Source organism: Fringilla coelebs, assembly GCF_963513975.1.
Source record: "Fringilla coelebs genome assembly, chromosome: 32".
Classification (NCBI taxonomy): domain Eukaryota; kingdom Metazoa; phylum Chordata; class Aves; order Passeriformes; family Fringillidae; genus Fringilla; species Fringilla coelebs.
The window spans coordinates 1,130,986-1,157,082 of NC_140058.1; the positions used below are offsets into that span (position 1 = coordinate 1,130,986).

Sequence of the window (26,097 nt, forward strand, 5' to 3'; positions counted from 1 at the left end):
GACAGGCACAGGCTGGGATTTGCCTCCCCTGCCCCGCAAAAAACCCTCCCGGAGCCCCCCGCGATGGGTTCGGGGCGAGCTCCCCCTCCCCGCTCACCTGCGGGCTCCGGGCGGCGATGCCGGCGGAGCCGCGGCCGGAGCGGAGAAACCACGTGGGGTTGGGACTGCTCTTCCTCCCGCTCCTCCTCTTCCTCTCCCGCTCCTCTCTTTCCCTTTCCTTTTCCTCCTCCTCTGTCCCTCCTCTTCCTCCCGCTCCTCCTCCGCTCCCAGCCCGGCCCGGGCAGTGCCGCGCTCTGCGCTGGGCGGGTTCCGAGAGCGCTTCCCGTGCCGGGGCCGCTCTTACTGGGAGCGCTGGGAGGGAACTGGGAGCGCTTTCCCTGCCGGTGCCGCTCTTACTGGGAGAACTGGGAGCGCCCGGACGCGGCTGGAGCCGGAGCGAGGGGGCGTGGTTATGCAAATGTTTCTTTAAGGAGAGTGTTTGATTCGTATGGGCGTGACTATGCAAATTAATGCGCGATCGCGCGCTGGGATTGGTGGGCGGGAGCAGGGCGTGGTTTCCCCGTCACGTGAGGGCCGGGGGGGACCGGAGCGATGGCGGCGGCGTCCGGTGAGAGAGGAACGGGAACGGGGACAGGCGATGGGGACTGGGACCGCGAATGGGGACAGGGACAGGGAATGGGGACCGTGACTGGGGACAGGGACCGGGAATGAGGCCGGGAGTGGGAACGGGGAACGGGGAACGGGGATGTGGACAGGAACTGGGGATAGGTACCGGCAATGGGACCGGGAACGGCGGCAGGGACCGGGAATGGAGATGGGGACCGGGAATGAGAACGGGGATGTGGACAGGAATTGGGGACAGGGACCGGCAATGGGACCGGGAACGGCGGCAGGGACCGGGAACGGCGACAGGGACCGGGAATGGAGATGGGGACCGGCAATGGGGACCGGGACCGGGAATGGGGACAGGGATCGGGACTGGGGACCGGGGATAGGACCCGGAGTGGGAGGAGGGCCTGGGGATGGGTACGGGACAATACGGTAACGGGAGCAGCGGGACACGGGGTAGGGATTACCGGGAACCGGGCGGGGCGCGGGAACACCAGAGATCCCCCCGGGGGGGGTTAACGGGTACGGGGGACAATGTGGACCGGGCAGAGGCGACACCGGGACGGCGGGGGGGACACGGGGACAGCGGTGACACCGGGGACAGGGACTCCAGACCGGAGCGGTTAACGGGACAGGGGACACCGGGAGAGGGGGGTGACATCGAGCGGGGAGGGGGGACACCGCACCGAGGTGACACCGGAGCGTGTCCCCAGAGACCGAGCGGCTGCTGAGCCGCGGCCCCGGGTACGGCACGGCCGAGGCGGCGCCGGTGCCGGTACCGGGGGAGGAGGAAGAGGAGGAGGAGGAGCTGCGGCGCCGCCTCAAGTATTTCTTCATGAGCCCCTGTGACAAGTACCGGGCCCGCGGCCGGCGGCCCGTGAAGCTCGCGCTGCAGCTGGCCAAGATCGTCCTTGTCACCGTGCAGGTGACACCGGCGGGGACGGCGGGGATGGCTGGGGAGGGACAGAGGGGACAGCGGGGATGGCCGGGAGGGACAGCGGGGATGGCCGGGGGGGACAGCGGGGATGGCCGGGGGGACAGCGGGGATGGCCGGGGAGGGACAGAGGGGACAGCGGGGATGGCCGGGGGGGACAGCGGGGACAGCGGGGATGGCCGGGGGGGACAGCGGGGACAGCGGGGAGGGACAGCGGGGATGGCCGGGGGGACAGCGGGGGTGGCCGGGGGGGACGGTGGGGACAGCGGGGATGGCCGGGGGGACGGCGGGGATGGCCGGGGGGGACAGCGGGGATGGCCGGGGGGGACGGCGGGGACAGCGGGGACAGCGGGGATGGCCGGGGGGGACAGCGGGGATGGCCGGGGGGGACAGCGGGGACAGCGAGCGGGGACAGCGGGGATGGCCGGGGGGGACGGTGGGGACAACAGGGATGGCCGGGGGGACAGCGGGGATGGCCGGGGGGGACGGTGGGGACAGCGGGGATGGCCGGGGGGACAGCGGGGACAGCGGGGATGGCCGGGGGGACAGCGGGGATGGCCGGGGGGACAGCGGGGACAGCGGGGCGAGGGGCTTGGACATTGGGGAGGGGACACAGGGACTTGGGGACGCCGGGGAAGGGGCACAGGGACTTGGGGACACTGGAGAGGGGGCACAGGGACTTGGGGACACCAGGGAGGGGACACAGGGACACCAGGGAGGGGGCACAGGGACCTGGGGACACCGGGGAGGGGACACAGGGACACCAGGGAGGGGACACAGGGACATGGGGACAGTGGGCTGGGACAGTGGGGATGGCAGCACAAGGGGCTGGGACAGCAGGGAGGGGACACGGGGACATTGGGGAAGAGGTACCAGGGACAGCGGGGAGAGGGCACGGGGACATGGGGACACCAGGGAGGGGACATGGGGACACTTTGAAAGGGACACTGGAGTGTCCTGGGACAAAGCGTGGCAGCGTCACCGTGGTGGGACAGGGGCTGATGGCAGCGGTGGCCTTTGTCCCCAAGCATGGGGTGACACCGCTTTGGGGTGAAGCAGCGGTGTCACCATGGTGGGACAGGAGCTGATGGCAGCGGTGGCATTTGTCCCCAAGCTGTGGCACCATTTTGGGACAAAGCATGGCGGTGTCACCATGGTGGGACAGGTGGTGACAGAGGTGGTGGCCTTTGTCCCCAAGCATGGGGTGACACCATTTTGGGACAAAGCACGGTGGTGTCACCACGGTGGGACAGGGGCTGATGGCAGCGGTGGCATTTGTCCCCAAGCTGTGGCACCATTTTGGGACAAAGCACGGCAGTGTCACCACGGTGGGACAGGTGGTGACAGAGGTGGTGGCCTTTGTCCCCAAGCTGTGGCACCGTTTTGGGGTGACACACGGCGGTGTCACCATGGTGGGACAGGTGGTGACAGGGGTGGTGGCCTTTGTCCCCAGGCATGGGGTGACACCATTTTGGGACAAAGCATGGTGGTGTCACCACGGTGGGACAGGGGCTGATGGCAGCGGTGGCCTTTGTCCCCAAGCGTGGGGTGACACCGTTCTGGGGTGACACACGGCGGTGTCACCACGGTGGGACAGGGGCTGATGGCAGCGGTGGCCTTTGTCCCCAAGCTGTGGCACCATTTTGGGGTGAAACACGGCGGTTTCACCGTGGTGGGACAGGTGGTGACAGAGGTGGTGGCCTTTGTCCCCAAGCTGATCCTGTTCGGGCTCAGCAACCAGCTGGTGGTGGCCTTCAAGGAGGACAACACGGTGGCCTTCAAGCACCTGTTCCTCAAGGGCTACGAGGACGGCGCCGATGACACCCAGGCCATCTACACCCGCGGGGACCTCCTGGAGCACCTGGCCTTCGTCCTCGAGAAGGTGGCATGGGGACACTGGGGAGGGCTGGGGACATCAGGAGGGGTTGGGGACATCAGGAGCTCCTGGAGCACCTGGCCTTCGTCCTCGAGAAGGTGGCACAGGGACACTGGGGAGGGTTGGGGACATCAGGGCAGTTGGGGACATCAGGAGCTCCTGGAGCACCTGGCCTTCGTCCTCGAGAAGGTGGCACAGGGACACTGGGGAGGGTTGGGGACATTGGGGGATTTGGGGACATCAGGAGCTCCTGGAGCACCTGGCCTTCGTCCTCGAGAAGGTGGCACGGGGACACTGGGGAGGGTTGGGGACATCAGGGCAGTTGGGGACATCAGGAGCTCCTGGAGCACCTGGCCTTCGTCCTCGAGAAGGTGGCACAGGGACACTGGGGAGGGTTGGGGACATCTGGAGGGGTTGGGGACATCAGGAGCTCCTGGAGCACCTGGCCTTCGTCCTCGAGAAGGTGGCACGGGGACACTGGGGAGGGTTGGGGACATCTGGAGGGGTTGGGGACATCAGTAGGGTTGGGGACATCAGGACCTCCTGGAGCACCTGGCCTTCGTCCTCGAGAAGGTGGCACGGGGACACTGGGAGGGGCTGGGGACACTGGGAAGGGTTGGGGACATCAGTAGGGTTGGGGACATCAGGACCTCCTGGAGCACCTGGCCTTTGTCCTTGAGAAGGTGGCACGGGGACACCGGGAGGGGCTGGGGACACGGAGATGTTTTTGGGGACACAGGGATGTTTTTTGGGGCCATCCCAGTGCCACCTGCAGCCCGGTGTCCCTGTCCCCGCAGTACCTGGCTGTCCCCAACGAGACCCTGGGCCGCCACGTTTTGGGGACACGGAGATGTTTGGGGACACGGAGATGTTTGGGGACACAGGGATGTTTGGGGACACAGGGATCTTTGGGGACACCAGGGATGTTTTTGGGGCCACCCTGGTGCCACCTCCAGCCCGGTGTCCCTGTCCCCGCAGTACCTGGCTGTCCCCAACGAGACCCTGGGCCGTTACGCCTACGGTGACGCCGGGGGTGACACCGGGGGTGGCACCGGGGGTGGCCCCGGGCTGCGGCTGTGCCAGCGCTTCTTCCGCAGGGGGGACATCGACCCCGGCAACGACACCTTCGACATCGACCCCCGCGTCCTCACCGGTGCGGGGTGGGGACAGCGGGGTGGGGTTTGGGGTTTGGGTTTGGGGTTTGGGGTTTGGGGTTGGATTTGGGTTTGGGGGTTGGGGGTTGGGTTTAGGGTCTGGGTTTGGGGTTTGGGATTGGGTTTGGGGTTTGGGGTTTGGGGTTTGGGGTTGGGGTTTGGGGTTTGGGGTTGGGGTTTGGGTTTGGGTTTGGGTTTGGGGTTTGGGGTTTGGGGGTTTGGGGTTTGGGGGTTGGGGTTTGGGGTTTGGGGTTTGGGGTTTGGGGTTTGGGGGTTTGGGGTTGGGGTTGGGGTTTGGGGGTTGGGGTTGGGGTTGGATTTGGGGTTTGGGGTTTGGGTTTGGGGTTGGATTTGGGGTTGGATTTGGGGTTTGGGGTTGGGGGTTTGGGGTTTGGGGGTTTGGGGTTTGGGAGTTGGGGTTTGGGGTTGGATTTGGGGTTTGGGGTTTGGGTTTGGGGTTTGGGGGTTTGGGTTTGAGGGTTTGGGTTTGGGGTTTGGGGTTTGGGTTTGGGGTTGGGGTTTGGGGTTTGGGGTTGGGGTTGGGGTTTGGGGTTTGGGGTTGGATTTGGGGTTTGGGGTTTGGGAGTTGGGGTTGGATTTGGGGTTTGGGGTTTGGGGGTTTGGGGTTTGGGGTTTGGGGTTGGATTTGGGGTTTGGGGTTTGGGGTTTGGGTTTGGGGTTTGGGGTTTGGGTTTGGGGGTTTGGGTTTGGGGTTCGGGTTTGGGGTTTGGGGTTTGGGAGTTGGGGGTTGGGGTTTGAGGGTTTGGGGTTGGGTTTGGGTTTGGGGTTTGGGGTTTGGGGGTTTGGGGGTTGGGGTTTGGGGTTTGGGGGTTGGGGTTTGGGGTTTGGGGGTTGGGGTTGGGGTTTGGGTTTGGGGTTTGGGGGTTTGGGTTTGGGGGTTTGGGGTTTGGGATTTGGGGTTTGGGGTTGGGGGTTTGGGGTTTGAGGTTGGGAGTTGGGTTTGGGGTCTGGGTTTGGGGTTTGGGGTTTGGGGTTGGGGTTTGGGGTTTGGGGTTTGGGGTCTGGGGTTTGGGGTTTGGGAGTTGGGGTTTGGGTTTGGGGTTTGGGGTTGGATTTGGGATTTGGGGTTTGGGGGTTTGGGGTTTGGGTTTTGGGGGTTTGGGGTTGGGGTTTGGGGTTTGGGGTTTGGGGTTTGGGGTTTGGGGTTTGGGGTTTGGGTTTGGGGTTGGATTTGGGGTTTGGGGTTTGGGGGTTTGGGGTTTGGGGGTTGGGGTTTGGGGTTTGGGGTTTGGGGGTTGGGGTTGGGGTTTGGGGTTTGGGTTTGGGGTTTGGGAGTTGGGTTGGATTTAGGGGTTGGGGTTTGGGGTTTGGGGTTGGATTTGGGGTTTGGGATTTGGGAGTTGGGTTGGGTTGGATTTAGGGGTTGGGGTTTGGGGCTTGGGTTTGGGGTTTGGGTTTGGGGTTTGGGGTTGGATTTGGGTTTGGGGTTTGGGTTTGGGATTTGGGGTTTGGGGTGGGATTTGGGGTTTGGGTTGGGTTTGGGATTTGGGGTTTGGGGGTTGGGGTTTTGGATTTGGGATTTGGGGTTGGGATTTGGGAGTTGGGGTTTGGATTTGGGGTTGGGTTTGGGGGTTGGGTTTGGGATTTGGGGTTTGGGGGTTGGATTTAGGGGTTGGGGTTTGACGTTTGGAGTTGGGGGTTGGATTTGGGGTGGGATTTGGGGGTTGGAATTTGGGGTTGGGGTTTGGGGTTGGGTTTGGGATTTGGGGGTTCGGGGTTTGGGGTTGGGGGTTGGGGTTTGGGGATTGGGATTGGGGTTTAGGGTTGGATTTGGGGTTTGGGTTTGGGGCTGGATTTGGGGGTTGGAGTTTGGGGTTTGGGGATTAGGGATTTAGTGTTTGGGCTTTGGGGTTTGGGATTCAGGATTTGGGGTTTGGGATTCAGGATTTGGGATTCAGGATTTGGGGTTTGGGATTCGGGGTGGTCCTGGAGCCCTCCCCAGGGTCCCGTTTGGGGTTTGGGATTTGGGCATTCCCGGGGTTCTGAGCCCCCCTGACCCCGATCCCGACCCCACAGAGTGCCTGGAGCTGCACCCCGGGGACCCCCAACCCCCCGTGCTGGACGGCCCCGACAGCAACTTCACCCTCCAGTTCCACAGGTGAACCCCAAAACCCCAAAAACCCCCAAAAACCTCAAAACCCCAAAAAAACCCCAAAAACCCCAAAAATCCCCAAAAATCCCCCAAAACCCCAAAAATCCCCAAAACACCAAAAACCCCCAAAAACCCCAAAAATCCCCCAAAACCACTGAAAACCCCAAAATCCCCCCCAAAACCCCAAAACCACCAAAAATCCCCCCAAAACCCCAAAAACCCTAAAAACCTCAAAAATCCCCTAAAAACCCCCAAAATCCCCCAAAATCCCCCAAAACCCCAAAAATCCCCCAAAAATCCCCCAAAAATTGAGGTGAATTTTTGGGTTTTTGGGGGATTTTGAGGTGAATTTTGGGGTTTTTGGGGTGAATTTTGGGTTTTTCGGGTGAATTTTGGGGTTTTTTGGGGTGAATTTTAGTTTTTGGGGAATTTTGGGGTGAATTTTGGGGTTTTTGGGGGGAATTTTTGGTGTTTTGGGGTGAATTTGGGGTTTTTTGGGGTGAATTTTTGGTTTTTGGGGGTTTTTGGGGTGAATTTTTGGGGTTTTTTGGGGTTTTGGGTGAATTTTTGGGTTTTTTTGGGGTGAATTTTTGGTTTTGGGGGGATTTTGGGCTGAATTTTGGGGTTTTTGGGGTGAAATTTTTGTTTTTTGGGGTGAATTTTTGGGGTTTTTTGGGGGTTTTGGGTGAATTTTTGGGGTGAATTTGGGGTTTTTTGGGGGTGAATTTTGGGGTTTTTTGGGGTGAATTTTGGGGTTTTTGGGGTGAATTTGGGGTTTTTTGGGGTGAATTTTTGTTTTATGAGGGATTTTGGGCTGAATTTTGGGGTTTTTGGGGTTTTTGGGGTGTTCTGTGTCCCTCAGGCTGATCAATGTCACCGTGGAGTTCCAGCTCAAGGCCATCAACATCCAAACGCTGCTGAACCACGAGATCCCCGACTGCTACACCTTCAGTGTCACCGTCAGTGTCACCGGGGTCCCCAAGTGTCCCCAAGTGTCCCCAAATATCCTAAAGTGTCCCCTGGGTGTCCCCAGTGTCCCCAGGTGTCCCCCTGAGCGTCCCCTTAGAGTCCCTGAGTGTCCCCTGAGTGTCCCCAAACACCCCAGAGTGTCCCCAGTTGTCTCCTCAGTGTCCCTAAATAACCTAAAGTGTCCCCTGGGTGTCCCCCCAATGTCCCCCGAGTGTCCCCAAATATCCCAAAGTGTCCCCAAGTGTTCCCTCAGTGTCCCCAAATATCCTAAAGTGTCCCCTGGGTGTCCCCAGGTGTCCCCTGAGTGTCCCCAGATATCCTAAAGTGTCCCTTGAGTGTCCCCAAATATCCCAAAGTGTCCCCAAGTGTCCGCAAGTGTACCCAAATATCCTAAAGTGTCCCAGTGTCACCAAGTGTCCCCTGAGTGTCCCCTTAGAGTCCCCGAGTGTCCCCTGAGTATCCCCAAATATCCTAAAGTGTCCCCTGGGTGTCCCCTTAGAGTCCCTGAGTGTCCCCTGAGTGTCCCCACATATCCTAAAGTGTCCCCTGAGTGTCCCCTTAGAGTCCCTGAGTGTCCCCTGAGTGTCCCCAAATATCCTAAAGTGTCCCCTGGGTGTCCCCAGTGTCCCCAAGTGTCTCCTCAGTGTCCCCAAATATCCCAAAGTGTCCTCAAGTGTCCCCTGAGTGTCCCCAAACACCCCAGAGTGTCCCCAGTTGTCTCCTCAGTGTCCCTAAATAACCAAAAGTGTCCCCTGGGTGTCCCCCTCATGTCCCTCTGGAGTGTCCCCCTGTCCCTCATCTGTCCCTCTGTCCCCCATCTGTCCCTCTGTCCCTTGGCTGTCCCCCTGTCCCTCTGCGGGCCTTGGGGACAGCCGGTGAGTGCTGTGACAGTGACGGTGACAGTGACAGGGATGGTGACAATGACAGGGACAATAACAGTGACAGTGACAGTGACGGTGATGGTGACAACGACAGGGATGGTGACAACGACAGGGACAGTGACGGTGATGGTGACAGTGACAGGGATAATGACAGTGATGGTGACAATGACAGGGATGGTGACAATGACAGTGACGGTGACAGTGACAGGGATGGTGACAATGACAGTGACAATAACAGTGACGGTGACAGTGCCGGTGACAATGATAGGGATGGTGACAATGGTGGTGACAGTGGCAGTGTCAACGACGGTGATGGTGACAATGAAAATGACAATGACAGTGACAGTGACAATGACGGTGACAATGAGAGAACAGTGACAATAACGGTGACAACGACAACGGCGGTGACAATGACAGTGATAACGATACTGATAGTCACAGTGATGGTGATGGTGACAGTGACAATGACAATGGTGACAGTGACGGTGACAGTGATAACGATACTGATAGTCACAGTGACAATGACAGTGACAGTGACAATGACAATGGTGATGGTGACAGTGACAGTGACAATGGTGACAGTGACAATGGTGACAGTGACGGTGACAGTGACAGTGGTAACAATACAGATAGTCACAGTGACAATGACAGTGACAGTGACGGTGACAATGACAATGGTGACGGTGACAGTGACGGTGACGGTGACAGTGATAACGATACTGATAGTCACAGTGACAATGACAGTGACAGTGACAATGACAATGGTGACGGTGACAGTGACAGTGACAATGGTGACAATGACAGTGACAGTGACAATGACAATGACAATGGTGACAGTGACGGTGACAGTGATGGTGACGGTGACAGTGACAATGACAATGGTGACAGTGACGGTGACAGTGATAACGATACTGATAGTCACAGTGACAATGACAATGACAGTTGCAGTGACAATGACAATGGTGATGGTGACAGTGACAGTGACAATGGTGACAGTGACAATGGTGACAGTGACGGTGACAGTGACAGTGGTAACAATACAGATAGTCACAGTGACAATGACGGTGACGGTGACGGTGACAATGACAATGGTGACGGTGACAGTGACGGTGACGGTGACAGTGGTAACAATACAGATAGTCACAGTGACAATGACAGTGACAGTGATAATGACAATGGTGACAGTGACAGTGACAATGGTGAGGGTGACAGTGACAATGACAATGGTGACAGTGACGGTGACAGTGACAGTGGTAACAATACAGATAGTCACAGTGACAATGACAGTGACAGTGATAATGACAATGGTGACAGTGACAGTGACAATGGTGAGGGTGACAGTGACAATGACAATGGTGACAGTGACGGTGACAGTGATGGTGACGGTGACAGTGACAATGACAATGGTGACGGTGACAGGGACAATGACAGTGACGATACAGATAGTCACAGTGACAATGACAGTGACAATGACAATGACAATGATGACAGTGACAATGGTGACGGTGACAGTGCCACCCCGTGTCCCCAGGTCACCTTTGACAACAGCGCCCACAGCGGGCGGGTGCGGATCCGCCTGGACACCCACGCGGCCATCCGGGAGTGCCACCACCCCTCGCTGCCCGGCCGAGGTGACACCGGGTGACAATGGGTGACAATGGGCTGTGGGGGTGTCCGGGAGTGCCACCACCCCTCGCTGCCCGGCCGAGGTGACACCGGGTGACACCGGGTGACAGCGGGTGACACTGGGCTGTGGGGGTGTGTCCGGGAGTGCCACCACCCCTCGCTGCCCGGCCGAGGTGACACCGGGTGACAATGGGTGACACCGGGTGACACCGGGTGACAATGGGTGACACTGGGCTGTGGGGGTGTCCCCGGGAGTGCCACCACCCCTCGCTGCCCGGCCGAGGTGACACTGGGTGACACTGGGTGACAGTGGGTGACAGCGGGTGACACTGGGCTGTGGGGGTGTCCCCGGGAGTGCCACCACCCTGCCACACCCAGTGGAGGTGACAGTGGGCACCTGTCCCTGGGAGGTGACAACAGACCTGTCCCCAGGGTGTCCCCTGTCCCTGAGCTGTCCCCTGTCCCCAGGGTGTCCCCATCCCCGGGAGGTGACAGTGACTGTGGGTGTCCTGTGTCCCCAAGCTGTCCCCATCCCCGGGAGGTGACAGTGACCGTGGGTGTCCTGTGTCCCCAAGCTGTCCCCATCCCCGGGAGGTGACAGTGACCCCGGGTGTCCCCCATCCCCAGGAGGTGACAGTGACCATGGGTGTCCCCTGTCCCCAGGCTGTCCCCATCCCCGGGAGGTGACAGTGACCGTGGTGTCCCCTGTCCCTGTGCTGTCCCCATCCCCAGGAGGTGACAGTGACCGCGGCTGTCCCCTGTCCCTGTGCTGTCCCCCATCCCCAGTGTGTCCCCATCCCCAGGAGGTGACAGTGACCCCGGGTGTCCCCTGTCCCAGGGTGTCCCCCATCCCCGGGAGGTGACAGTGACCGTGGTGTCCCCTGTCCCTGTGCTGTCCCCATGCCCGGGAGGTGACAGTGACCGCGGCTGTCCCCTGTCCCAGGGTGTCCCCATCCCCAGTGTGTCCCCATCCCCAGGAGGTGACAGTGACCTCGGGTGTCCCCTGTCCCAGGGTGTCCCCATCCCCGGGAGGTGACAGTGACTGCGGGTGTCCCCTGTCCCAGGGTGTCCCCTGTCCCTGTGCTGTCCCCAGGCTGTCCCCAGGCTGTCCCCCATGCCCGGGAGGTGGCAGTGACCGCGGCTGTCCCCTGTCCCTGTGCTGTCCCCCATCCCCAGTGTGTCCCCATCCCCAGGAGGTGACAGTGACCCCGGGTGTCCCCTGTCCCAGGGTGTCCCCATCCCCAGGAGGTGACAGTGACCGTGGTGTCCCCTGTCCCTGTGCTGTCCCCATTCCCGGGAGGTGACAGTGACTGCGGGTGTCCCCTGTCCCAGGGTGTCCCCTGTCCCTGTGCTGTCCCCAGGCTGTCCCCAAGCTGTCCCCATCCCCGGAGGTGACAGTGACCCGGCTGTCCCCGCAGGTGACAGCTGGCGGCGCCTGGCCTTTGACGTGCTGGTGACGGCCGTGTGCTCGCTGTCCCTGGTGCTCTGCGCCCGCTCCATCGCCCGCGGGCTGCTCCTGCAGAGGGTGCGGGATCGGGGGGATTTGGGGGATTTTGGGGGATTTGGGGGGGATTTGGGGGAGTTTGGGGGATTTGGGAGGGGTTTCGGGGGATTTTGGGGGGATTTTGGGGGGATTTTGGGGGGATTTTTGGGGATTTTTGTGGAATTTTTGAGGAATTTTTGGGGATTTTTGGGGATTTGGGGGGATTTTGAGGGAATTTTTGGGGATTTGGGGGGATTTTGGGGGAATTTTGGGGGAGTTTGGGGGGATTTGGGGGAATTTCGGGGGAATTTTGGGGGATTTTGGGGGAATTTTGGGGGAGTTTGGGGGGATTTCGGGGGAGTTTGGGGGATTTTGGGGGAATTTTTGGGGATTTTGGGGAATTTTGGGGGATTTGGGGGGCGTTTGGGGGGGTTTGGGGGGCATTTATGGGATTTATGGAGTTTGGGGTTGATGGGATTTGGGGGGGATTTGGGGGATTTTGGGAGGGAGTTTGGGGGGATTTGGGGGGAGTTTGGGGGGGATTTATGGGATTGATGGGGTTTGGGATTGATGGGATTTGGGGGGGATTTTGGGGGATTTGAGGGAATTTTGGGGAATTTGGGGGTTTGGGGGATGGGATCGATGGGATTTTGGGGGGATTTGGGGGATGGGATTTTGGGGGTAATTTTGGGATTTATGGGGTTCGGAGGATGGGATGGATGGGATGGATGGGATGGGGGCGGTGGGAGGTGGTGCCACCCCAGCGAGGTGACAATGCCGGTGTCCCCACACCCCCCCGGGAGTGCGGCCGGTGCCTGTGAGGTGACAATGACAGTGACAGTGACAGTGACAATGTTGGTGTCCCCATAGGAGTTCAGCTGGTTCCTGTGAGGTGACAGTGACAGTGACACTGTCCCCCCAGGAGTTCTGCCGGTTCCAGCGCTGTCACCGCGGTGTCCCCGTGTCCCTGTGAGGTGACAATGACAGTGACAGTGACACTGTCCCCCCAGGAGTACAGCCGGTTCCAGCGCTGTCACCGCGGTGTCCCTGTGAGGTGACAATGACAATGACAATGACAATGACAATGACAATGACAATGACAATGACAATGACAATGTCCCCGCAGGAGTTCTGCCGGTTCCAGCGCTGTCACCGCGGTGTCCCCGTGTCCCTGTGAGGTGACAATGACAATGACAATGACACTGTCCCCCCAGGAGTTCTGCCGGTTCCAGCGCTGTCACCGCGGTGTCCCCGTGTCCCTGTGAGGTGACAGTGACAGTGACAATGTCCCCGCAGGAGTTCTGCCGGTTCCAGCGCTGTCACCGCGGTGTCCCCGTGTCCCTGTGAGGTGACAGTGACAGTGACACTGTCCCCGCAGGAGTTCTGCCGGTTCCAGCGCTGTCACCGCGGTGTCCCCGTGTCCCTCTCGGACCGCCTGGAGTTCCTCAATGGTTGGTACCTCCTGCTCGTCACCAGCGACCTCCTGACCGTGCTGGGCACCGTGCTCAAGATCGGCATCGAGGCCAAGGTACCCTGGGGACATTGTCACTGCTTGGGGACATTGTTACTGCTTGGGGACACTGCCACCCTGGAGACACTGCCGCCCCCTGGGGACAATGTCACTGCTTGGGGACATTGTCACTGCTTGGGGACACTGCCACTGCTTGGGGACACTGCCACCCTGGGGACACTGCCACTGCTTGGGGACAATGCCACCCCCCTAAGGACACTGCCACCCCCTGGGGACACTGCCACCCCCCTAAGGACACTGCCACCCCTGGGACACTGCCACTGCTTGGGGATACTGCCACTGCTTGGGGACACTGCCACCTTGGGGACACTGCCACCCCCCTAAGGACAATGTCACCCCCTGGGGACACTGCCACCCCCCTAAGGACAATGTCACCCCCTGGGGACGCTGCCACCCTGGGGACACTGCCACCCCCTGGGGACATTGTCACTTCTTGGGGACACTGCCACCCTGGGGACACTGCCACCCCCTGGGGACACTTCCGGTCTGGGGACATTGTCACTGCTTGGGGACACTGCCAGCCTGGGGACACTGCTACTGCTTGGGGACACTGCCACTGCTTGGGGACACTGCCACCCCTGGGACACTGCCACTGCTTGGGGACACTGCCAGCCTGGGGACATTGCCACTGCTTGGGGACACTGCCACCCCTGGGACACTGGCACCCCCCTAAGGACACTGCCACCCCTGGGACACTAACAGCCTGGGGACATTGTCACTGCTTGGGGACACTGCTACCCCTGGGGACACTGCCGGCCTGGGGACACTGCCACCCTGGGGACACTGCCAGCCTGGGGACACTGCCACTGCTTGGGGACACTGCCACCCTGGGGACACTGCCACCCCCTGGGGACACTGCCACTGCTTGGGGACATTGCCACTGCTTGGGGACACTGCCACCCCTGGGGACACTGCCACTGCTTGGGGACAATGCCATCCCCTGGGACACTGCCATCCCCTGGGGACACTGCCACCCCTGGGGACACTGCTACCCCTGGGGACACTGCCAGCCTGGGGACACTGCCTCTGCTTGGGGACAATGCCACCCCTGGGACACTGCCACTGCTTGGGGACACTGCCATTGCTTAGGGACACTGCTGGTCTGGGGACACTGCCACTGCTTGGGGACACTGCCACCCTGGGGACACTGCCAGCCTGGGGACATTGCCAGCCTGGGGACATTCCCACTGCTTGGGGACACTGCCACCCCTGGGACACTGCCACTGCTTGGGGACGCTGCCACTGTTTGGGACACTGCCACCCCCTGGGGACACTGCCACTGCTTGGGGACACTGCCAGCCTGGGGACACTGCTGGCCTGGGAACACTGCCGGCCTCGGGACACTGCCACCCCCTTAAGGACAGTGTCACCCCCTGGGGACACTGCCACCCCCTGGGACATTGTCACTGCTTGGGGACACTGCTGGTCTGGGGACACTGCCACTGCCTGGGGACACTGCCACCCCTGGGGACACTGCTGGCCTGGGGACATTGTCACCCCCTGGGGACACTGCCACTGCTTGGGGACACTGCCACCCCCTGGGGACACTGCCACCCCCCTAAGAACACTGCCACCCCTGGTACACTGCCACTGCTTGGGGACACTGCTACCTTGGGGACACTGCCATCCCTGGGGACACTGCCAGCCTGGGGACACTGCCACCCCCCTGAGGACACTGCCAGCCTGGGGACACTGCCATCCCTGGGGACACTGCCAGCCTGGGGACACTGCCACCCCCCTGAGGACACTGCTACCTTGGGGACAATGGGGACATTGTCATTGCCTGTCAGGGACACTGCCACCCTGGGGACAATGGGGACATTGTCATTGCCTGTCAGGGACACTGCCACCCTGGGGACAATGTCCCGGGGCCGCAGTGGTGGCACTGTCCCCGTGTCCCCACAGAACTTCTCGGGGTACGACGTGTGCAGCATCCTGCTGGGGACATCGACGCTGCTGGTGTGGGTCGGGGTCATCCGGTACCTGACCTTCTTCCAGAAGTACAACGTGAGTGTCACCTGTGTCACCTGTGTCACCTGGGGGGCAGGAGTGTCACCTGGGACAGGGGACATCACCTAGGAACAGGGACAGTGACAGGGACAGGGACATCACAGGGTCGGGGTCATCCGGTACCTGACCTTCTTCCAGAAGTACAACGTGAGTGTCACCCATGTCACCTGTGTCACCTGTGTCACCCGTGTCACCTGTGTCACCTGTGTCACCTGTGTCACCCGGGGGCAGGGACAGGGACAGTGACAGGGACAGTGACAGGGACATCCCGGGGTCGGGGTCATCCGGTACCTGACCTTCTTCCAGAAGTACAACGTGAGTGTCACCGTGTCACCTGTGTCACCTGTGTCACCTGTGTCACCTGTGTCACCCATGTCACCTCTGTCACCCGTGTCACCTGTGTTACCTGAGGGACAGGGACAGGGACAGGGACTTCCCGGGGTCGGGGTCATCCGGTACCTGACCTTCTTCCAGAAGTACAACGTGAGTGTCACCGTGTCACCTGTGTCACCTGGGGGGCAGGAGTGTTACCTGTGTCACCTGTGTCACCCAGGGGGCAGGGACAGTGACAGGGACATCACAGGGTCGGGGTCATCCGGTACCTGATCTTCTTCCAGAAGTACAACGTGAGTGTCACCTGTGTCACCTGTGTCACCTGGGGGGCAGGAGTGTCACCTGGGACAAGGGACACGGACAGGGGCATCACCCAGGGACAGGGGACACGGACAGGGGGCATCACCCAGGGACAGGGACAGGGACATCCCGATTTTGCCGTTTTTCACCCCAGATCCTGATCGTGACGCTGCGCGTGGCGCTGCCCAACGTGATGCTCTCCCCACACCTGGATCATCCCATTCTCCTGTCCCAAATCCCCATTTTCCCACCCCAAATCCCCATTTTCCCACCCCAAATCCCGGTTTTTCCCACTCAGGTCACAGACAATTCCCGTTTTTACCGATTTTGGTGTTTTTCGCCCCAGATCCTGATCGTGACGCTGCGCGTGGCGCTGCCCAACGTGATGGGCATTTTCCTGTCCCCAATCCCTATTCTCCTGTCCCAAATCCCCATTTTCCCACCCCAAATCCCCATTTTCCCCATCCCCTCATGGACAATTCCCGTTTTTACCAATTTTGCCATTTTTCGCCCCAGATCCTGATCGTGACGCTGCGCATGGCGCTGCCCAACGTGATGCTCTCCCCACACCTGGATCATCCCATTTTCCTGTCCCAAATCCCCATTTTCCCACCCCAAACCCCCGTTTTTCCCACCCTAAATCCCGGTTTTTCCCACTCAGGTCACAGATAATTCCTGTTTTTACCGATTTCTCTGTTTTTGGCCCCAGATCCTGATCGTGACGCTGCGCGTGGCGCTGCCCAACGTGATGCTCTCCCCACACCTGGATCATCCCATTTTCCTGTCCCAAATCCCCATTTTCCCACCCCAAACCCCCGTTTTTCCCACCCTAAATCCCGGTTTTTCCCACTCAGGTCACAGATAATTCCCGTTTTTACCGTTTTCTCCGTTTTTCGCCCCAGATCCTGATCGTGACGCTGCGCGTGGCGCTGCCCAACGTGATGGGCATTTTCCATCCCCAATCCCCATTTTCCCACCCCAAATCCCCAATTTCCCACCCCAAACCCCCGTTTTTCCCACCCCAAATCCCCATTTTCCCCACCCCGCTCACACACAATTCTCATTTTTCCCGATTTTGCCGTTTTTCACCCCAGATCCTGATCGTGACGCTGCGCGTGGCGCTGCCCAACGTGATGGGCGTTTTCCATCCCCAATCCCCATTTTCCCACCCCAAATCCCCAATTTCCTGTCCCAAATCCCCAATTTCCCGCCCCAAATCCCCATTTTCCCCACCCCACTCACACACAATTTCCGTTTTTACCGATTTCGGTGTTTTTCGCTCCAGATCCTGATCGTGACGCTGCGCGTGGCGCTGCCCAACGTGATGGGCGTTTTCCATCCCAAATCCCCAATTTCCCACCCCAAACCCCCGTTTTTCCCACCCCAAATCCCCATTTTCCCCACCCCACTCACACACAATTCTCATTTTTCCCGATTTTGGCGTTTTTCACCCCAGATCCTGATCGTGACGCTGCGCGTGGCGCTGCCCAACGTGATGGGCATTTCCCACCCCAAACCCCCATTTTCCCACCCCAAATCCCCGTTTTCCCACCCCGCTCACACACAATTCTCATTTTTCCCGATTTTGGCGTTTTTCACCCCAGATCCTGATCGTGACGCTGCGCGTGGCGCTGCCCAACGTGATGCTCTCCCCACACCTGGATCATCCCAATTTCCCACCCCAAACCCCCATTTTCCCACCCCAAATCCCCAATTTCCCACCCCAAACCCCCGTTTTCCCCGCTCCCCTCATGGACAATTCCCATTTTTACCAATTTTGCCGTTTTTCGCCCCAGATCCTGATCGTGATGCTGCGCGTGGCGCTGCCCAACGTGATGGGCATTTTCCTGTCCCAAATCCCCATTTTCCCACCCCAAATCCCCAATTTCCTGTCCCAAATCCCCAATTTCCCACCCCAAACCCCCATTTTCCCACTCTGCTCACGGACAATTCCCGTTTTTACCGATTTCGCCGTTTTTCACCCCAGATCCTGCTCGTGACGCTGCGCGTGGCGCTGCCCAACGTGATGGGCATTTTCCTGTCCCAAATCCCCATTTTCCCGTCCCAAATCCCCATTCTCCTGTCCCCAATCCCCATTTTCCCACCCCAAACCCCCGTTTTTCCCACCCCAAACCCCCATTTTTTCCACTCTGCTCTCGCACAATTCCCGTTTTTCCCGATTTCGCCGTTTTTCGCCCCAGATCCTGATCGTGACGCTGCGCGTGGCGCTGCCCAACGTGATGCTCTCCCCACACCTGGATCATCCCATTTTCCTGTCCCAAATCCCCATTTTCCCACCCCAAATCCCCATTTTCCCACCCCAAATCCCAGTTTTTCCCACTCTGCTCACGGATAATTCCCGTTTTTACCGATTTTGGTGTTTTTCGCCCCAGATCCTGATCGTGACGCTGCGCGTGGCGCTGCCCAACGTGATGGGCGTTTTCCATCCCCAATCCCCATTTCCCACCCCAAATCCCCAATTTCCTGTCCCAAATCCCCATTTTCCCACCCCAAATCCCGGGTTTTCCCACTCTGCTCACGGACAATTCCCGTTTTTACCGATTTCGGTGTTTTTCGCCCCAGATCCTGATCGTGACGCTGCGCGTGGCGCTGCCCAACGTGATGCTCTCCCCACACCTGGATCATCCCATTTTCCCGTCCCAAATCCCCAATTTCCCACCCCAAACCCCCGTTTTTCCCACCCCAAACCCCCGTTTTCCCCGCCCCATTCACGTACAATTCCCGTTTTTCCCGATTTTGGTGTTTTTCGCCCCAGATCCTGATCGTGACGCTGCGCGTGGCGCTGCCCAACGTGATGCTCTCCCCACACCTGGATCATCCCATTCTCCTGTCCCAAATCCCCATTTTCCCACCCCAAATCCCCATTTTCCCACCCCAAATCCCGGGTTTTCCCACTCAGGTCACAGACAATTCCCGTTTTTACCGATTTTGGTGTTTTTCGCCCCAGATCCTGATCGTGACGCTGCGCGTGGCGCTGCCCAACGTGATGGGCGTTTTCCATCCCCAATCCCCATTTTCCCACCCCAAATCCCCAATTTCCCACCCCAAATCCCCAATTTCCCACCCCAAACCCCCGTTTTTCCCACCCCAAACCCCCATTTTCCCACCCCAAATCCCCATTTTCTCCACCCCACTCACACACAATTCTCATTTTTCCCGATTTTGCCGTTTTTCACCCCAGATCCTGATCGTGACGCTGCGCGTGGCGCTGCCCAACGTGATGCTCTCCCCTCACGTGGATCATCCCATTTTCCTGTCCCAAATCCCCGTTTTCCCGTCCCAAATCCCCATTTTCCCACCCCAAACCCCCATTTTCCCTCCCCCGCTCACACACAATTCTCATTTTTACCGATTTCTCTGTTTTTCGCCCCAGATCCTGATCGTGACGCTGCGCGTGGCGCTGCCCAACGTGATGCGTTTCTGCTGCTGCGTGGCCGTGATCTACCTGGGCTATTGCTTCTGCGGCTGGATCGTGCTGGGCCCGCACCACGTCAAGGTGCGCCCGGGCATTCCCAAATTCCGGGGTCCGGGGATTCCCAAATTTCGGGGTCAGGGAATTCCCAAATTTTGGGGTCCGGGAATTCCCAAATTCCAGGCTCAGGGGATTCCCAAATTTCGGGGTCAGGGAATTCCCAAATTTTGGGGTCAGGGCATTCCCAAATTTTGGGTTTGGGGTTGAGGAATTCCCAAATTTTGGGTTTGGGGTCAGGGGATTCCCAAATTTTGGGTTTGGGTCGGGGGGATTCCCAAATTTCAGGGTTGGAGGATTCCCAAATTTTGGGGTCCGGGAATTCCCAAATTTTGGATTTGGGGTTGAGGGATTCCCAAATTTTGGGTTTGGAGTTGGGAGGTTCCCAAATTTTGGGGTTGGGGTCAGGGGATTCCCAGATTTCGGGGTTGGGGTCGGGGGATTCCCAAATTTTGGGTTTGGGGTTGGGGAATTCCTAAATTTTGGGGTCGGGGATTCCCAAATTTTGGGGTTGGGGTCAGGGGATTCCCGAATTTTGGGTTTGAGGAATTTACAAATTTTGCGTTTGGGGTCGGGGGATTCCCAAATTTTGGGTTTGGGGTCAGGGGATTCCCAGATTTCGGGGTTGGGGTCGGGGGATTCCCTAATTTTGGTTTTGGGGTCGGGGGATTCCCAAATTTTGGGTTTGGGGGAATCGCAAATTTCGGGGTTTGGGGTCGAAGGATTCCTAAATTTTGGGTTTGGGGCCAGGGGATTCCCAAATTTTGGATTTGGGGTTGGGGAATTCCCAAATTATGGGGTCAGGGGATTCCCAAATTTCCGGGTTGGATTCAGGAGATTCCCAAATTTCGGGGCCGGGGAATTCCCAGATTTTGGGTTTGGGGTCAGGAGATTCCCAAATTTCGGGGTTGGATTCAGGAGATTCCCAAATTTTGGGGTCCGGGAATTCCCAAATTTTGGGTTTGGGGTCAGGGGATTCCCAAATTTTGGGTTTGGGGTCGGGAGGTTCCCAAATTTCGGGGTCGGGACGTTCTCCAATCCCAATTTTGGGGTTGAATTCCTTCCAAAATCCATGGGGGAAATGTGGGGGACACACAGGTGTGACAGGTGACACAGGTGACAGAGGTGTGACGGGTTACAGGTGACACACAGGTGACACAGGTGACAGAGGTGACAGAGGTGTGACGGGTTACAGGTGACACAGGGGACACACAGGTGACACACAGGGGTTACAGGTGACACACAGGTGACACAGGTGACACACAGGTGACACAGGTGTCCCCCCCAGTTCCGGTCGCTGTCCATGGTGTCCGAGTGTCTCTTCTCGCTGGTCAATGGCGATGACAGGGCTGACACACAGGGTTACAGGTGACACAGGTGACACAGGTGACACACAGGTGACACAGGTGTCCCCGCAGTTCCGGTCGCTGTCCATGGTGTCCGAGTGTCTCTTCTCGCTGGTCAATGGCGATGACAGGGCTGACACACAGGGGTGACAGGTGTGACAGGTGACACACAGGTGACACAGGTGACACACAGGTGACACAGGTGTGCTGTCCCCAGTTCCGGTCGCTGTCCATGGTGTCCGAGTGTCTCTTCTCGCTGGTCAATGGCGATGACAGGGCTGACACACAGGGGTGACAGGTGTGACAGGTGACACACAGGTGACACACAGGTGACACAGGTGACACTCAGGTGACACAGGTGTCCATCCCCAGTTCCGGTCGCTGTCCATGGTGTCCGAGTGTCTCTTCTCGCTGGTCAATGGCGATGACAGGGCTGACACACAGGTGACACACAGGTGACACAGGTGACACAGGTGACACACAGGTGACACAGGTGTGCTGTCCCCAGTTCCGCTCGCTGTCCATGGTGTCCGAGTGTCTCTTCTCGCTGGTCAATGGCGATGACAGGGCTGACACAGGTGACACAGAGGTGACACAGGTGACACACAGGTGACACACAGGTGACACACAGGTGACACAGGTGTGCTGTCCCCAGTTCCGCTCGCTGTCCATGGTGTCCGAGTGTCTCTTCTCGCTGGTCAATGGCGATGGCAGGGCTGACACACAGGGGTTACAGGTGTGACAGGTGTGACAGGTGACACAGGTGACACTCAGGTGACACACAGGTGACACAGGTGTCCATCCCTGTTGTTGTAGGACACGAAAGAACGCACACACGCACCGTTCTTCAGGTGAGAAGGAAAAGAGGGCGTTTATTCTCTGACTCTATAATTTATAGTTTTACAAAGGTAACAGTGGATTGGAGGATGACAGTGCCACCTCTCCACAGACACTGGTTTAACCAACAGTCTGTCAACTGTGTCTGTTTTTCACAAGAATGTAAATTATGAGTTGTTTACAGGAAAGTGTGTGGGAAAGTTCTTTACAAGAATGTTAATATTAGAAGGCTTTTCTAGAAATCTCAAAAACTCAGGGTGACACATCCCCAGTTCCGGTCGCTGTCCATGGTGTCCGAGTGTCTCTTCTCGCTGGTCAATGGCGATGACAGGGCTGACACACAGGTGGCACACAGGTGACACACAGGTGACACACAGGTGACACTCAGGTGACACACAGGTGACACAGGTGTCCATCCCCAGTTCCGGTCGCTGTCCATGGTGTCCGAGTGTCTCTTCTCGCTGGTCAATGGCGATGACAGGGCTGACACACAGGGTTACAGGTGTGACAGGTGACACACAGGTGACACACAGGTGACACAGGTGACACTCAGGTGACACAGGTGTGCTGTCCCCAGTTCCGCTCGCTGTCCATGGTGTCCGAGTGTCTCTTCTCGCTGGTCAATGGCGATGACAGGGCTGACACACAGGGGTGACAGGTGTGACAGGTGACACACAGGTGACACACAGGTGACACAGGTGACACACAGGTGACACACAGGTGACACAGGTGTGCTGTCCCCAGTTCCGCTCGCTGTCCATGGTGTCCGAGTGTCTCTTCTCGCTGGTCAATGGCGATGACATGTTCGCCACCTTCGCGGCGCTGCGGCCCAGCGGGGCGCTGGTGTGGCTCTTCAGCCAGGTGTACCTGTACTCCTTCAGCGCCCTCTTCATCTACATGGTGCTCAGCCTCTTCATCGCCCTCATCACCGGCTCCTACGACTCCATCAAGGTGAGCAGGACAGGTGGGAGCTCACCTGGGTGTGACGTCATCTGTGTGACGTCACCTATGTGTGACATCACCTGGGTGGGACATCACCTGGGTGGGACATTGCCTGTGTGACATTACCTGTGTGTGTTATCTGTGTGTGTGACATCACCTGTGTGTGTGTGTGACCTCATCACCGGCTCCTACGACTCCATCAAGGTGAGCAGGACAGGTGGGAGCTCACCTGGGTGTGACGTCATCTGTGTGACGTCACCTATGTGTGACATCACCTGGGTGGGACATCACCTGGGTGGGACATTGCCTGTGTGACATTACCTGTGTGTGTTATCTGTGTGTGTGACATCACCTGTGTGTGTGTGTGACCTCATCACCGGCTCCTACGACTCCATCAAGGTGAGCAGGACAGGTGGGAGCTCACCTGGGTGTGACGTCATCTGTGTGACGTCACCTATGTGTGACATCACCTGGGTGGGACATCACCTGGGTGGGACATTGCCTGTGTGACATTACCTGTGTGTGTTATCTGTGTGTGTGACATCACCTGTGTGTGTGTGTGACCTCATCACCGGCTCCTACGACTCCATCAAGGTGAGCAGGACAGGTGGGAGCTCACCTGGGCGTGACGTCGCCTGTGTGATGTCACCTGGGTGTGACATCACCTGTGTGTGACGTTACCTGTGTGTGACATTGCCTGTGTGACATCACCTCTGTGTGTTATCTGTGTGTGTGACATCACCTGTGTGTGTTATCTGTGTGTGTGACATCACCTGTGTGACATCACCTGTGTGTGACATCACCTGTGTGTGTGACATCACCTGTGTGTGTTATCCGTGTGTGTGACATCACCTGTGCGTGTGACATCATCACCGGCTCCCACGACTCCATCAAGGTGAGCGGGGCAGGTGGGAGCTCACCTGGGTGATGTCATCTGTGTGACGTCACCTGTGTGTTATCTGGGTGTGTGACATCAGCTGTGTGTGACATCATCTGTGTGTGTTATCTCTCCCATCCCGTGTCCCCTCACCTGTCCTTGTCCCCAGAACCAGTCGGAGGGTGACGCCCCGCTGTCCCCTCACCTGTCCCATGTCACCTGTCCCATGTCACCTGTCCCATGTCACCTGTCCTTGTCCCCAGAACCAGTCGGAGGGTGACGCCCCGCTGTCCCCTCACCTGTCTGGTGTCACCTGTCCCTCACCTGTCCCCTGTCCCCAGAACCAGTCTGAGGGTGACGCCCCGCTGTCCCCTCACCTGTCCCATGTCACCTGTCCCCTGTCACCTGTCCCTGTCCCCAGAACCAGTCAGAGGGTGACGCCCCGCTGTCCCCTCACCTGTCCCTCACCTGTCTGGTGTCACCTGTCCCTCACCTGTCCCCAGAACCAGTCGGAGGGTGACGCCCCGCTGTCCCCTCACCTGTCTGGTATCACCTGTCCTTGTCCCCAGAACCAGTCGGAGGGTGACGCCCCGCTGTCCCCTCACCTGTCTGGTGTCACCTGTCCCCTGTCCCCAGAACCAGTCGGAGGGTGACGCCCCGCTGTCCCCTCACCTGTCTGGTGTCACCTGTCCCTCACCTGTCCTTGTCCCCAGAACCAGTCTGAGGGTGACGCCCCGCTGTCCCCTCACCTGTCCCATGTCACCTGTCCCTCACCTGTCCCATGTCACCTGTCCTTGTCCCCAGAACCAGTCGGAGGGTGACGCCCCGCTGTCCCCTCACCTGTCTGGTGTCACCTGTCCCTCACCTGTCCCATGTCACCTGTCCTTGTCCCCAGAACCAGTCGGAGGGTGACGTCCCGCTGTCCCCTCACCTGTCTGGTGTCACCTGTCCATCACCTGTCCTTGTCCCCAGAACCAGTCGGAGGGTGACGCCCCGCTGTCCCCTCACCTGTCCTGTGTCACCTGTCTGGTGTCACCTGTCCCCTGTCACCTGTCCTTGTCCCCAGAACCAGTCGGAGGGTGACGCCCCGCTGTCCCCTCACCTGTCCCCTCACCTGTCTGGTGTCACCTGTCCCTCACCTGTCCCTCACCTGTCCCTCACCTGTCCCCAGAACCAGTCGGAGGGTGACGCCCCGCTGTCCCCTCTCCACGCCTTCATCGCTCAGTGCCAGGACAGCCCCGATTCCGGAAAGTTCCGCCGGGACAGCTCCGGCTGCTGCGCCGGCCTGGGCTGCTGCCCCCGGTCCGTTTGGGGGGGGTGGGGATTTTGGGGGGTTTTGGGGGATTTTTGGGGGTTCTGGGGGGATTTTGGGGACCTTTGAGGGATTTGGGGATTTTTTTGGGGGGGTTTGAGGGATTTTGTGGGGTTTTAGGGGATTTTTGGGGGAGGTTTTGGGACATTTGGGGACTTTTTGAGGGATTTGGGGATTTTTTTGGGGGGGGGTGGAGATTTTGGGGGGTTTTAGGGGATTTTGGAGGATTTTGGGGGGAGGTTTGGGACATTTGGGGACTTTTAGGGGGATTTTGGGACATTTTGGGGGGGGCTTTGAGGGATTTTTGGGGGTTTTTGGGGCATTTTGGGATTTTTTTTGGGAAGTTGGAGATTTTGGGGTGTTCTAGGGGATTTTTGGGGGTTCTGGGGGGAGGTTTTGGGGGATTTGGGAACTTTTTGGGGCATTTGGGGATTTTTTGGGGGGAAGTTGGGGATTTTGGGGTGTTTTAGGGGATTTTGGGGGGTTTTGGGGGGAGGTTTGGGGGATTTGGGAACTTTCGGGGGGGTTTTGGGGGAAGGTTTTGGGGATTTGGGGACTTTCTGGGGGGTTTTGGGTCATTTTTTTCGGGGGGTTGAGGATTTGGGGGTGTTTTAGGGGATTTTGGGAGGTTCTGGGGGGAGGTTTGGAGGGATTTTGGGACTTTCTGGGGAGTTTTGGGACATTTTGGGGGGGTTTGGGGATTTTGGGGTGGTTTTGGGGGGAGGTTTGGGGGGATTTTGGGACTTTGGGGGCTTTGGGCTCGGTGTCACCTGGGGGAGGGGGTGGGAGAATCCCAAATTATCCCAAAAATTTGGCCCCTAAATGACCCCAAAACCCAGCCCCAAATGACCCCAAAATGACCCCAAATGACCCCAAAATTCCAACCCCTCCCCCAGGTTTTGGGGTCCCCCCTCCCCTCCCGGGGTTTTTTGGGATCTGGGGGGGTTTCCCTGGGCTCCTGCTCCCCAAAATCCCCTAAAAATCCCCCAAATCCCCTAAAAATCCTAAAAATCCCCCAAATCCCCTAAAAATCCCCCAAATCCCCTAAAAATCCCCAAAATCCCCTAAAAATCCCCAAATTTGTGTCCCCACAGGGTCCCCGAGCAGGACAACGCTCTCCTGGTGAACTGAGGGGACACCGGGGGGGACACCCCAAAACCTCTCCCATTTTTATTTATTTTATTTTCTGCTTTTACCTGCCCGGGACCCCAAATTTGGGAGTCCCAGGATGGATTTTTGGGGGGTGGGTGGGGGGGGTTGGGACTTTGGGATCCCCAAATTCATTTTTGGGGACATTTTGTGACCCCCCGATCATTTTTTGGGGGTAAATTTGGAACCTTGGGACCCCCAAAATCCATTTTTGGGGACATTTTGGGAGTCCCAGGTCATTTTTTGGGGACGCTTCCGTTTTTTGGGGACATTTTGGGACCCCCAAATCTGTGTTTTTTTGGGATCCCTCTGTTCATTTTTTTGG

At 58.6% G+C, this 26,097-nt stretch overlaps 1 protein-coding gene across 1 annotated transcript; it reads left to right on the forward strand.

Moving 5' to 3' along the window:
- Window positions 1–560: 560 nt before the first annotated feature.
- MCOLN1 (mucolipin TRP cation channel 1) lies at window positions 561–25,848 on the forward strand. Its single transcript, XM_084223968.1, has 14 exons — window positions 561–607; window positions 1,323–1,534; window positions 3,258–3,425; window positions 4,398–4,572; window positions 6,611–6,692; window positions 7,549–7,645; window positions 10,068–10,167; window positions 11,581–11,687; window positions 13,024–13,173; window positions 15,082–15,183; window positions 19,214–19,336; window positions 22,237–22,443; window positions 24,483–24,613; window positions 25,718–25,848. The coding sequence occupies exons 1-14, from the start codon at window positions 592–594 to the stop codon at window positions 25,752–25,754; spliced, it is 1,707 nt and encodes a 568-aa protein (XP_084080094.1). The 5' UTR covers window positions 561–591; the 3' UTR covers window positions 25,755–25,848.
- The last annotated feature ends 249 nt before the right edge of the window (window positions 25,849–26,097 follow it).